This window comes from Felis catus, chromosome C2 (genome assembly GCF_018350175.1).
Source record: "Felis catus isolate Fca126 chromosome C2, F.catus_Fca126_mat1.0, whole genome shotgun sequence".
NCBI classification, from domain to species: domain Eukaryota; kingdom Metazoa; phylum Chordata; class Mammalia; order Carnivora; family Felidae; genus Felis; species Felis catus.
The window spans coordinates 126,753,158-126,766,449 of record NC_058376.1 but is presented as its reverse complement, the minus strand read 5'-3'; the positions used below and the strand labels follow the sequence as shown (position 1 = coordinate 126,766,449).

Sequence of the window (13,292 nt, the reverse complement as noted above, 5' to 3'; positions counted from 1 at the left end):
ACTTTAGCTTTGGGATTAAATGTCCATGCCTTTCCTATACAGCCCTCTGTTTGTATAGTACAAATTATTATAAACCAATGTTCACCAAAGTCTAGAGGGTCCTTATATAAGCTTTGTGGCTAGGCATGTCTCTACTGACACCCATATTCCCAACATTCTTCAGCCAAATTAATTTTACCTTTAGGTTGACTATACCTAACTGTGTGCAGAAGAATTAGATGCTGATAGCTACTGTCTAATAACTCTATCACTTACTTGGAAATTTTAGTGTACATGCTATTGCCTGGGGCACTTCTTAAAACAACAGATTCTGTTCTCACCAAATCCCTAGGTCTGAGATCTATTGACATAGCCTTTTGGTAAAACTAAAGGCTTTGGTTATTTTGAACCAACAATGAGGTACACTGCTATAGATTCTCTAGGATCTACCATCAAAAGCAACATGCTATCTTAAGATAAAATTGTATGTTATGTCCTGGACTTTTATGGAATAAGAATATATGAAAAGTATGTTTGTGGTATGTTTAGGTATCTTCTATAAAATTCTACTTGAAAGCATTCTCCATTGTTGTACTCAGAGTCCCTTATCTTAGGAGTTGCTGATCAGTTCCCCTTGAATTTAATACGAGGATAAAATTTGTCTTGTTTTAGAGGAAAATTGTCTTAGATACAAGATCAATATAAATCCTATACGTTTTTGTCTTAGTTGTTAGGATGCTCAACTATATTAATACATCACAGCTGTCAGGCATAATCATTTGCCTATTATTTTTTTTAATGATTGATTATGCCACTTCAAATTCTTACTTTCATAAATATAAATTATACATAAGTAAAAATTTAAATATTCATATTCTTGTTATAGAAGATTATTATGTTTTAGCTCATAGCTACTGAAAATAAATTTGGCCAAAGTATTGCCTTTATGGAACATGTTCCTAACTAGCTTTGTACTTTCTTATTTACATTTAGCTTCATCAAACAGAATTATTGAAAGGATATTTTCTGGGGCAGTAACAAGGTAAGAAAAAGCATCTGAGTTTAAAAATGAATTACAGGTAATACTTTAACAATCTCATTTTTAGCACAGCTTCATACATGTCATTATGACATGTATGTCATGGCTTCATACAAGACAGCAGTAATTCTTTATATACAGACATTAATCCTTTACCTAAGTACAGGTAAAGGTATTTGATCCTGGTGATTATTTGCATTCAAATTAGAAACCAGACTTCTTCTTTCATACCAGCAAATGTCTTCTGGTTTCACCCTTCTAGGCCTTTGAAAACAGGATAGGTTTTGTAACCTTTGTAAGATTTCCAGCCTTCTAATTTTTTTTTTTACTTTTTATTTAAATTTTAGTTATAGCCTTCTAATTTTTTTAACTTAATTTCCAAAGAAGGTGTTGCTTTATTTCTTAGTCTGTCATCCTACTAAATTCATCCGAGTAATTGCTCAGGAAACTTGATAATGATATGTTTTCTTCAGGGGAAAAACAGTACAGAAAGAGGGAAGAATGAGCTATGCAGATTTTGTTTGGTTTTTGATCTCTGAGGAAGACAAAAGGAACCCAACCAGGTACGACTTCTTAAGATTCCTTTGCCAGTAACATTTAACACTTAAACAAAGCTTAAAAAATTGATGATGCATATCCATTGGATGCCATCTTGACGTAGGGGTACCAAGATGGATTAGACTTATTCTCTGCCCTCTTAGACTGAATCCATAGTCATAAAATATCAAGAGAAGTATTTTTACCCCCAGAAACAAAGGTCAAGTAACATGTGAGCTGGCTCTGAAGAATAAGTAGGACTTACTTTATACAGAATGTAGGAATATATATTGTGAATTTTGTTGTTTTATGATCTTGATGGTTCAGTAATAAATCAGAGAGAGAAAGAAGAGCAAATTGTGGATGACTGGTATAGATAAATTAGAATCATCTTTCCCTTTCCTTGGCACTCTCATATGTACCTTGATTTGTAGTTTTGAGTTTACACGTGTGTTTCTTGCCACTAGTCTCATGTTTAAGCCAAAAAATCTAGGCCCCTCTCTTCTTTTTATTCCCAGCTTATATAATAACACAATACCCAATACATAGTTTGTGCTTAGTACCAAGGGAGGGAGAGGCTACAGTTTTTGGTGCTCCTTGCTAGTATAACTGACTCAACTGTGTGCATGTTGGTTGAAGTATTTATCTAAATATTGGATATATGGTTTAGAGCTCAGTGAAGGTAGTGGGGCACCTGGGTGGCTCAGTGGGTTAAGCATCTGACTTCTGCTCAGGTCATGATCTCTTGGTTCATGAGTTCAAGCCCCACTTTGGGCTGTCTATATTGACAGCTCAGAGTCTGGAGCCTGCTTTGGATTCTATGTTTCCCTCTCTGTCCCTCCCCCACTTGCGCTCTTTCTTTCAGAAATAAATAAACATCAAAATTTTTTTAAAAAAGAATTCAGTGAAGTAGAAATCTAAGCTATTTATTGGGCAGCCTATTAGGTTATTTTTAAATAACTTTGTTTTTCATTTCAAACAATAATTTATTGTCCATTAGAGACAATTTAGAAAACATGGGTAAGCAGAAGAAAATAAATTTTAATTCTAACACTCAGAATAAGACACTATTAAAAAAGTTGGTATATATTGTATGGTCTATTTCATATATTGTTACATACATGTTAGACATTAAGATTAGCTCCATTGGATTAAGTCTTAATTACCACACACTCCAAAATTTTGATGGATTGCTTTCCAAAACAATAGTTGCAGCTAAACAGTTGTAACACTCACTATTTTTTTCATTAAAATAAATTTTCCAAGGGATACCTGGGTGGCTCATTCACTTGAGCATCCGACTTTTGATTTCACCACAGGTCATGATCCCAGTGTTGTGGGAATGAGACCCTCATTGGGCTCCATACTGATTATGGAACCTGCTTGAGATTCATTCTCTCTCTCTCTCTCTCTCTCTCTCTCTCTCTCTCTCTCTCCCTCCCTCCCTCCCTCCCTCCCCCCCCCCCCGCCCCTCTCCCACACTCCTGCTTTCTCTCTCTAAAATAAAATTTAAAAGTTTTTTAAAAATAAGTAAATAAGTAAGTATTCCTAAATGGAATCGTTAGGTTAAAAGGGTATAGATATTTTGGGGGGGAATTTATAAAAATTATTAAGTTGGTCTTTAGAAAAGTTTTGTCACTTTATACCTTTATCAACAAGATACAGCATATTACTAACACTAGGTATTTTCCTCTTAAAAATATTTTCCAACTTGATAAATTAAAAATTCAGTATTATGTGTATTGCATTTCTTTGATTACTAATGAGGCTGAATTTTTTCATACCATTCAGCCTTTTTTATTTCATTTTAGCCACTTGCCTTTTCATGTCTTTTGCTCATTTCTGTTTTTATTTTATAACAAATACAAAAAATATTAAAGTTTTTTATATTTAATAATGAAGCTATTAAAAAATATATAAAATAAAAATATCTAAACTACATACATTCAAAAACCTTAATATGAAATTCACTCATAATTCCATGACCCATATTTAATATTGGTACATATCCATTCACTCCTCTTTCTCCCTTTCCTTCTCTCCTCTTTCTCCTCCTATTCCTCCCTGCACCAAAAGATATATTATGCTAAATGGTATCATATTATATAGATTTGTGATACACTTTTTCACCTAACAATATATTTCCATGCCAGTAAGTATGCATGTTTTTTTTCCTCTTTTTTTTAATTTAATTTTTTTAATTTACATCCAAGATAGCATATAGTGCAACAATGATTTCAGGAGTAGATTCCTTAATGCCCCTTACCCATTTAGCCCATCCCCCCTCCCACAACCCCTCCAGTAACCCTCTGTTTGTTCTTCATATTTAAGAGTCTCTTATGTTTTGTCCCCCTCCCTGTTTTTATATTATTTTTGCTTCCCTTCCATTGTGTTCATCTGTTCTGTATCTTAAAGTCCTCATATGATATTTGTCTTTGTCTGGTGGACTAATTTCACTTAGCATAATATCCTCGAGTTCCATCCATGTAGTTGCCAATGGCAAGATTTCATTCTTTTTGATTGCTGAGTAATACTCGTGTGTGTGTGTGTGTGTGTGTGTGTGTGTACGTATATATATATATACGTACACACACACACACACACACACACACACACACACACCACATCTTTATCCATTCATTCATTGATGGACATTTGGGCTCTTTCCATACTTTGGCTATTGTTGATAGTGCTACTATAAACATTGGGGCATTTCAAACAGCACACCTGTATCCCTTGGATAAATACCTAGTAGTGCAATTGCTGGGTCATAGGGTAGTTCTATTTTTAATTTTTTGAGGGACCTCCATACTGTTTTCCACAGTGGCTGCACCAGTTTGCATTCCCACCTACAATGCAAAAGAGATACTGATTCTCTGCATCCTTGCCAACATCTGTTGTTGCCTGAGTTGTTAATGTTAGCCATTCTGACAGGTGTGAGGTGGTATCTCATTGTGGTTTTGATTTGTATTTCATCATTCCCCTGATGATGAGTGATGTTGAGCATTTTTTCGTATGTAGTATGCATGTTTATAATTTATCATTAATTTACTATTTTGAAAGCTTAGGTTGTTTCAGTTAGATTACCTAAGTTTCCAAAGATTTGAAGGCTATTCTTTTTTCTAATTCTTGCCTTCTCAGTGTTCTGTTAACTCTCTCAACAACCTTTTATCTTTCATATTTCCTCAGTTATGAAAAAGCTTTTCTCAAATAATTCTCATCTATATTTTCCCATTTCTGGAACCTTATTATCCCATAAGGACAAATGAAGAGAGCTAGAAATGGTAATGAAGATTAATATAACAAACGACGAATATATAGTTCTTCAGTCTTCTCTCAGCTTCTTTAAAAAACATAAGCTACATAAAGTAATAATTATACCAGTGTAGTTTTGGTAATATATATATAGTAATGTGTGTGTGTATATTAATTAATATTATAATATATGTATTATATATTATATATAACAATAGAAAAGTATAATTAAACGTAATAATTAGACCAGTATAGTTTTGGTAGTATATATACTAATTAGTATATATTATAATATATAATTAATATATATCATATATTAATATAAATATATTATAGTAATATATATAGATGTAATATGAATAACAATAGTAGCTAAAAAAGAAGAAGGAAGAAGGAAGAGAGTTATATAGGAGTAACATTTCAGTATCTCACTGGAATTAAGAATAAATCTGGGGGCGCCTGGGTGGCTCAGTCAGTTAAGCGGCTGACTTCAGCTCAGGTCATGATTTCGTGGTCCATGAGTTCGAGCCCCGTGTTGGGCTCTGTGCTGACAGCTCAGAGCCTGGAGCCTGTTTCGGATTCTGTGTCTCCCTCTCTCTGACCCTCCCCCGTTCATACTCTGTCTGTCTCTGTCTCAAAAATAAATAAATGTTAAAAAAAAAAAAAGAAATCTGAAGTAGATTATAAGATAAAAATGTATATGGCAAGCCCTTAGAGAAACAACTAGAAAATTAATTTAAAAATGTATAGTGAACAAAATCATTAAATGAATTAGAATGTTACACTTAGAATCACTTAATGTAATCACCTAATCACTTAATGTAAAAGAAAGCAGTAAAGGAGAAATAGGAAAAATGCCACACAGATAGAAAACAAAAAGTAAAATGGCAGACATTATTCCAACTATATCAATAATAACAATTTATAAATGTGAATGGATTAAATATTCCATCAAAAGACAGAGGTTTTCCAGACTGGATTTAAAAACCAATATACAATTGGGGCGCCTGGGTGGCTCAGTTGGTTAAACCTCTGACTTCGGCTCCAACTTTGGCTCAGGTCATGATCTCGCAGTTTGTGAGTTTGAGCCCCGCATCAGGCTCTGTGCTGACAGCTCGGAGCCTGGAGCCTGCTTGGGATTCTCCCTCTCTCTCTGCCCCTCCCCCACTTGTGCGTGCGCGCTCTCTCCCTCTCTCCCTCCCTCCCTCTCTCTCTCTCTCTCTCTCTCTCTCTCTCTCTCAAAAATAAATGTAAAAAAAAAAAAAAAACCATTATATGCTGTCTATATGAGACACAGATTTAAAGATCCAAAAGGAAGAAAAAGGAAAAGGAAATATAAAGATATGTCATGCAAGCAACAACCATAGGAAACTTAAAGTGGTTTTATAAATATCAGAGAATCTAGACTTTAATACAAAAAGAGTTACCCGAAACAAAGAAGGACGTTTTATATGATAAAAGGGTCAGTCCAACAGAAAGACTCTACAATTAGAAACATATGCACCTTACAACATCAAACCCTAAAATACATGAAACAAAACTGACAGAATTGAAATAAACAATTCAACAATAATAGCTGAAGACCTCAATACCCCACTTTCAGTGGTGGATGAACGACCAGGAGGAAGATAAACAAGGAAATGGAAGTCATGAACAATAGTACAAACAAAACTATAGACCAAATAGACCTAACAGATATCTATAGAATACTCCACCTAAGAACAATAGAATATATATTCTTGTCAAGTACACATGGAATATTCCCCAGGATAGAACATATGACAGGCCGTAAAACAGCCTCAAATAAATATAAAAAGAAGTAAAATCATACAAAGCATAGTCTCTGACCATAATGAGATAAAATTAACAATAACTTATAGGAACTTGGGAGTTTACAAACATGTAGAAACAACACACTGCTTAAATAACCAGTGGGGGGGAAAAAAAAAAACTAATACATCAAAAGAAATAATTTGAATCTCTTGGTAGATTTTAATTTTTAATGTTTATTTTTGAGAGAGAGAGAGAGACAGATTGTGAGTGGGGGAAGGACAGAGAGAAAGGGAGACACAAAACTCAAAGTGGGCTCCAGGCTCTTCACTGTCAGAACAGAGCCTGACACAGGGCTCGAACTCCCAAACTATGAGATCATCTCCTGAACTGAAGTCAGACGCTAAACCAACTGAGCTACCTAGGTGCCCCAAAAGGAAATAATTTGAAAGGAAGGAAAATGAAGGAAAAAGTAAAAAGCTTTGTTTAAGATGAATGAAAATGGAAACACAGTATGCCAAAACTTATGGGATGTAGCAAATGCATTACTAAGAAAAATGTGTAGCTTTAAACACATATACTAAAATACAAGAAATGTCACAAATCGATAACCTAACTTTCTACTTCAAAGACACTGGGAAAAAAGGAGGAAATTAAGCATAGCAAACACAAGGAAAATTAAGTAGAGAATAGAAAAATAATAAAATCAATGGAACCAAAAATCAAGATTTTTTTAAAGAATTAATAAGGCCTTAGCTACAGGACACCTGAGTGGCTCAGTCGGTTAGGTGTCTGACTCTTGATCTCGGATCAGGTCTTGATCTGAGGTTTGTGGATTCAAGCCCAACATTGGACTCCAGAATGGGCGTGAAACCTAGTTTATGAATGAATGAATGAAGGAAGGAAGGAAGGAAGGAATGAAGCAAGCCTTAGCTACACTGATCAAGAAGAAAAGAGAACATTCAGATTATTAAGGTCAGAATAAAAGATGTAACATGAATGCTGACCTTACAGGAGTAAAAAGGATTGTCATACACACATATATAACAACTTTATACTAACAAATTAGATAACTTAGACAAAATGGGCAAATTCTTGGAGGGACATAAACTGCTATACTGGTTCTAGATGAAATAACTCTGGCTAGGAAAAATAATCCCAGGCTGAGATGGTTTCACTGGAAAATGAAAGGAATTTCTTTGACCTGATTAATAAAAACCCAAAGCTAACAACTAGTGAAAGGTGAAAGACTGAAATCTATTTCCTGTGATCAGAGAAAAGATAAGGATGTCTATTCTTTCAACATTGTACTGAAGGTTCTAGCCAGGACTATCAGACAAGCTAATGAAGTAAAAAGCATCCAAATTGGAAAGGAACAAGGAAAACTATCTATTTGAGTATAGTTTATACAGGAAATCCCAAGAAATTGACTAAAAAACTACTAGAGGGGCACCTGGGTTAAGTGTCTGACTTTGGCTCAGGTTATGATATCACAGCTCATGAGTTCAAGCCCCGCATTGGGTTCTGTGCTGACAATGCAGAGCCTAGAACTTGCTTCAGATTCTGTGTCTTCCTCTCTCTCTGCCCCTCTCCTGCTTGCACTGTCTTCTCTCAAAAATAAACGTGAAAAAAAAAAAACTGTTAGAGCTCAGTAAAGGTTAAATAAGGTTGCAGGATATAGTATCAATTTATAAAAAATCTATTTCTATGCACAAGCAATAAAAAAATTAAGGAAATAATTCCACTTAAAATAGCAAAGAGAATAAAATACCTAGAAATAAACTTAATAAAAGAAGTATAAAACTTATACTGTGAAAACTATAAAACATTGTTGAAAGAAATTAAGGAAGATCTAAATGAAATGAAGGCATCCCATGTTCATGGATCAAAAAGCTTAAAATTGTTAGAATGGCAGTACTCTGCAAATAGATTGGTAGATTCAAAGCAATTCCTAACATAATCCCAGCTACTTTTTGTTATTTGTTGTAGAAATGAAAAAGCTGATTCTTGAATTCCTATGGAACTACAAAGGGATCAGAATAACCAAAACAATCTTGAGAAAGAACAAAATCTTAGGATTCATACTTACTGATTGCAAAATATACAAAGCTGAACTAAAGAAGACAATGTGATACTGGGATACAGATTGACATGTAGATAAAGAGAATTAAGAGTCTGGGAATAAATCCTCACATTTATGACCACTTGATTTTTAACAAGGATGCCAAGATAATTCTAATGGGGAAGAAATGGTCTCCTAAGAAATGGTGTTGGGAGCTGGATACCCACATAGGAAAGAATGAATGTGAACCCTACCTCACATCATACACGAAAATTAGCTCAAGTAGATCACAAATTGAATGTGAGAACTAAAGCTATAAAACTTCTGGAAGAAAATATAAGAGTAAATTTTTGTACCCATGGTTTCTTAGATATGACTTCAAAAGCACAGACAAAAGAAGAAATGGATGAATTGGACTTCAAAAAAATTAAAATCTTTCATGCTTCAAAAGACAACATCAAGAAAGCAAGAAGACAACCACAGCATGGGAGAAAATATTTGTAGATGATATATCTAACAAATGACTTGTATCTAGAATACATAAAAAGTACAACTCAATAATAAAAAGACAGATTAATTTTAAAATGAGCAAAAGATCTAAATATTTCTCCAGTGAAGGTATATATATGGCCAATAAGCCTGTAACAAGATTCTTGATATCATTAATCAGGGAAATACAAATAAAAACCATAATAAGATACCACATCATATCCACTAGGATAGCTATAATCAATAAGTGTTGACAAGGATGTAGAAAAATCAGAACCTTCAAATGCTATTGGTAATGTAAAATGCTGCAGCCACTGTGGAAGACATTGTGACAGTTCCTCAAAGAGTTAAACATAGAGTTAACATATGACCCAGCAGTTCTACTCCTAGGAAGATACCCAAGAGAAATGAAAATATTCACACAGAAATTTATACACCCATGTTCAGAGCAGTACTATTAATAGCCAAAAGAGGGGACCTGGGTTGGCTCAGTCAGTTAAGCAAGCAGCCACCTCTTGGTTTCAGCTCAGGTCATGATCTTGTGGTTAGTGAGTTCGAGCCCTGCTTTGGGCTCTCTGCTAAGGGTGCAGAGCCTTCTTGAGATTTTCTCTCTTCCTCTCTGTCTGCCCCTACCCCACTTACTCTCTCATTCAAAAATAAATAAATGAACATTAAAAAATAATAATAGGGGCGCCTGGGTGGCGCAGTCGGTTAAGCGTCCGACTTCAGCCAGGTCACGATCTCGCGGTCCGTGAGTTCGAGCCCCGCGTCAGGCTCTGGGCTGATGGCTCAGAGCCTGGAGCCTGTTTCTGATTCTGTGTCTCCCTCTCTCTCTGCCCCTCCCCCATTCATGCTCTGTCTCTCTCTGTCCCAAAAATAAATAAACGTTGAAAAAAAAATAAAAAAAATAATAGTCAAAAGATAGGAACAGCCCAAGTATCCATCAGCTAATGAATGGATAAACAATTGTGATATATCCATATAATGAAATATTATCCGGCAGTTGAAAAAATGTACTGATGCATACTAAAACATGGTTGAATCTTGAAAACGTTATGCAAATTAAAAGACAACAGTCACAAAATACAACATATTATATAAATACATTTACATGAGTTGTCCAAAATAGGCAAATCTACAGATATAGAAAGTAGGTTAATGGTTGCCTAGGCCATGCTATTATATAATGTGCTTATTTTAATAAAACTGTTTTAAATTCTAAAAAATAATAATAATAATAATGAGGGACCTAGGGGAAAATGAGGAATGAGTGCTAATGGGTATGGAGTTTCTCTTTGGAGGTGATGAACATCAATTGTAGTGATGGTTATGCAACTCTGTGGATAAAGTAACAACCACTAAATTATACATTTAGTATAAATAAAGCCGTTAAAAAGAGTTGGAATAGTACAAAATATATTACCTAACCATAATGGAATTGATATAAAAATAAGAAAATAACAATAAAAATAAGAAAACGATGACTGGAAAATCTCTGCCCACTTGGAAATTAACCAACACACTTTTTTTTTTAATGTTTATATATCTTAGAGAGAGAGAGAGAGAGAGAGAGAGAGAGAGAGAGAGAGAGAATGTGAGCAGGGGAGGGGCAGAGAAAGAGGGAGACACAGAATCCAAATCAGGCTCCAGGCTCTGAGCTATCAGCACAGAGCCCGACACGGGGCTCAAACTAAAGGACCGCAAGATTATGACATGAGCTAAAGTCAGGTGCCCAACCAGCTGAGCCACCCAGGTGCCCCTAAACAACACACTTCTAAACAACCTGTGGCTCTAAAAATATGTCTCGAGAAATTACATAAAAGTAATGACTTAAGTGGACCAATTCCTTTAAAGTCACAAATTAGTAAAACTTATGCAGGAAAAAAAACATAACCTGAATAATCGTTAGGGATTCCACATCCTAGCTGTTAAGGAGATAAACATGCAAACATACTATCTCATATAACAGACCATACATCATATTGATAAAGAGCCCAGGATTTGGAGTCATACAGAAAATTCATAAGTCATAATTGAATTCATAATTAACAACGTTCTGAAAAATAAATGTTGGCTCAGATAATTTCACTATTACAGTCTTCTAAACATTTGAAAATGAAATACCAAATTCTATACCACTTCTTCCAGAAAATAGAAAAAGAGGGAATAATTCCCAACTCATCTTAAGATGCCAGTGTTATTTTTATACCAAAACCAAACACATGCAAAAAAATAATAAAACTATAGCCCAACATCCCTCATGAAGACAGACTCAAAATTCATTAACAAAATAATAGCAAATCAAAGCTCAGCTTCTCTAGCTCTGCAAAAAATGCTGGTGGTATTTTGATAGGGATTGCATTAAATGTGTAGATTGCTTTGGGTAGTATAGACATTTTAAGTGTTTGTTCTTCCAAGCTATGAGTATGGAATGCTTTTCCACTTCTTTGTTTTCTCTTTAATTTCTTTCATAAGTGCTCTATAGTTTTCAGAGTACAGATCTTTTACTTCTTTGGTTAGGTTTATCCCTAGGTATCTTACTGGTTTGGGTACAACCGCAAATGGGATCAATTCCTTGATTTCTTTTTCTGCTGCTTCATTATTGGTGTATAGAAATGTGAAAGGGTCACATGCAACCCAGTGTTTACAGCAGCATTATCAACAATAGCCAAAATATGAGAAGATCCCAAATGTCCATCGATGGATGAATGGATAAAGATGTGGTGTGTATGTGTGTGTGTGTATCTATCTGTACACACACACACACACACACACACACACACACACACACACACACACAAAATGGAAGATTACTCAGCCATCAAAAAGAATGAAATCTTGCCATTTGCAACAATGTGGATGGAGCTAGAATGTATAATGCTAAGCAAAATAAGTCAGTCAGGGAAAGACAAATACCATATGATTTCACTCATATGTGGAATTTAAGAAACAAAACAGATGAACATATGGGAAAGTGGGGGGGGGGGAAGGAGTAGGGAGGGAAGGAAACCACAAGAGACTTCTTAATGATAGAAAACAAACTGAAGAATTGATGGAGGGAGGTGGGTAGGAGATGGGCTAGATGGGTGATGAGTATTAAGGAGAGCACTTGTTGCCTTGAGCACTGGCTATTGTATGCAAGTGATGAATCACTGAATACTGCTCCTGAAACCAGTATTGCACTGTATGTTAACTAACTAGAATATAAATTAAAAAACAAAAAAACAAAACAAAAAAAACCCTCAGCTTCTCAACCTCTCAGGCTCCCCTTCCAGAATCAGCAGATACCCCAAAGGAAAGATGGTCCCAAATACTAGGCTACTCCTCTCAGGATTTCCTTCTAGACCTGGATGCCATAATTCTTCACTGCCCTGTTAATTTAGTCCACTGCCTTCAGACAGTATTTTTCCTCCAAATTTCATCAATGGGAGGGTTAATCCAAAATACTTAGTTTATCATTGCTAGAAGCAGTACTCTTAAGGTCATCTTGTCATATCTTGATCCATAACTGGATCTCTACTTAAAGGAATTTCACCAAAGGAAGTTTTTAGGATCAGAAACTTTTTTGTGTGCCCCTTTTCTGCCATGCCTCTTGCCTTTCTCCTGTTTAATAAGCTAACATATTGTTGAGGCTTTATTTTTTGCTAGATGACAGGTGTTTTATATGCAATGGATTATTTAATCCTCATATTGATGAGGTTTTGGGGTGATGGTGGGGTGGTCTAGAGCCAACAGCCAAGAAAGAATTGAAGATGTCTTTGGTGCAAAAAGGTGATTTCATGAAAGCATGATGACAGGACCCATGGGCAGAAAGAGCTGAGCTGGGATTGTGAAGAGTGGCTAGTTATAGACTATGAAGTTGGGGAGGTAAAGTCAAATGGGTGGCCTCCAGAGGGACTTGGATATGCTAAAGAGGACTCCTAAGATACCTGAGCATGGCTTTTGTCAAGCTAAGGTTGTTTTTCCCTCTAGCAAAGCATTAACATTAGGACAGCAAGGGGTTCCTGGAGAAATGTTACACTCTGTATTTGCCTCAAGTATTTGTCCATAGGCTGCAAGCTATAAGGAAATTTAATTTTATCTATATTTCCTTCTTGCCTTTGTTCCCCATATCACTATGGGGTGATGTTGGAGCTCCAGGGAAACTGAGTCTATAGGTTT

At 35.3% G+C, this 13,292-nt stretch overlaps 1 protein-coding gene across 4 annotated transcripts in view; it reads left to right on the top strand.

Annotated features, from left to right (window-relative positions):
- Positions 1-13,292, top strand: part of PPP2R3A (protein phosphatase 2 regulatory subunit B''alpha) — a 210,679-nt gene that overhangs the window by 145,053 nt on the left and 52,334 nt on the right. For 3 of the 4 annotated variants that reach the window (XM_045036403.1, XM_045036402.1, XM_003992098.6), the window contains 2 exons: positions 973-1,021; positions 1,492-1,581. In XM_045036403.1, the coding sequence (XP_044892338.1) occupies positions 973-1,021; positions 1,492-1,581 (139 nt within the window). The remainder of the gene's footprint in view (positions 1-972; positions 1,022-1,491; positions 1,582-13,292) is intronic. The other variant, XM_023260541.2, reaches the window with a different exon arrangement.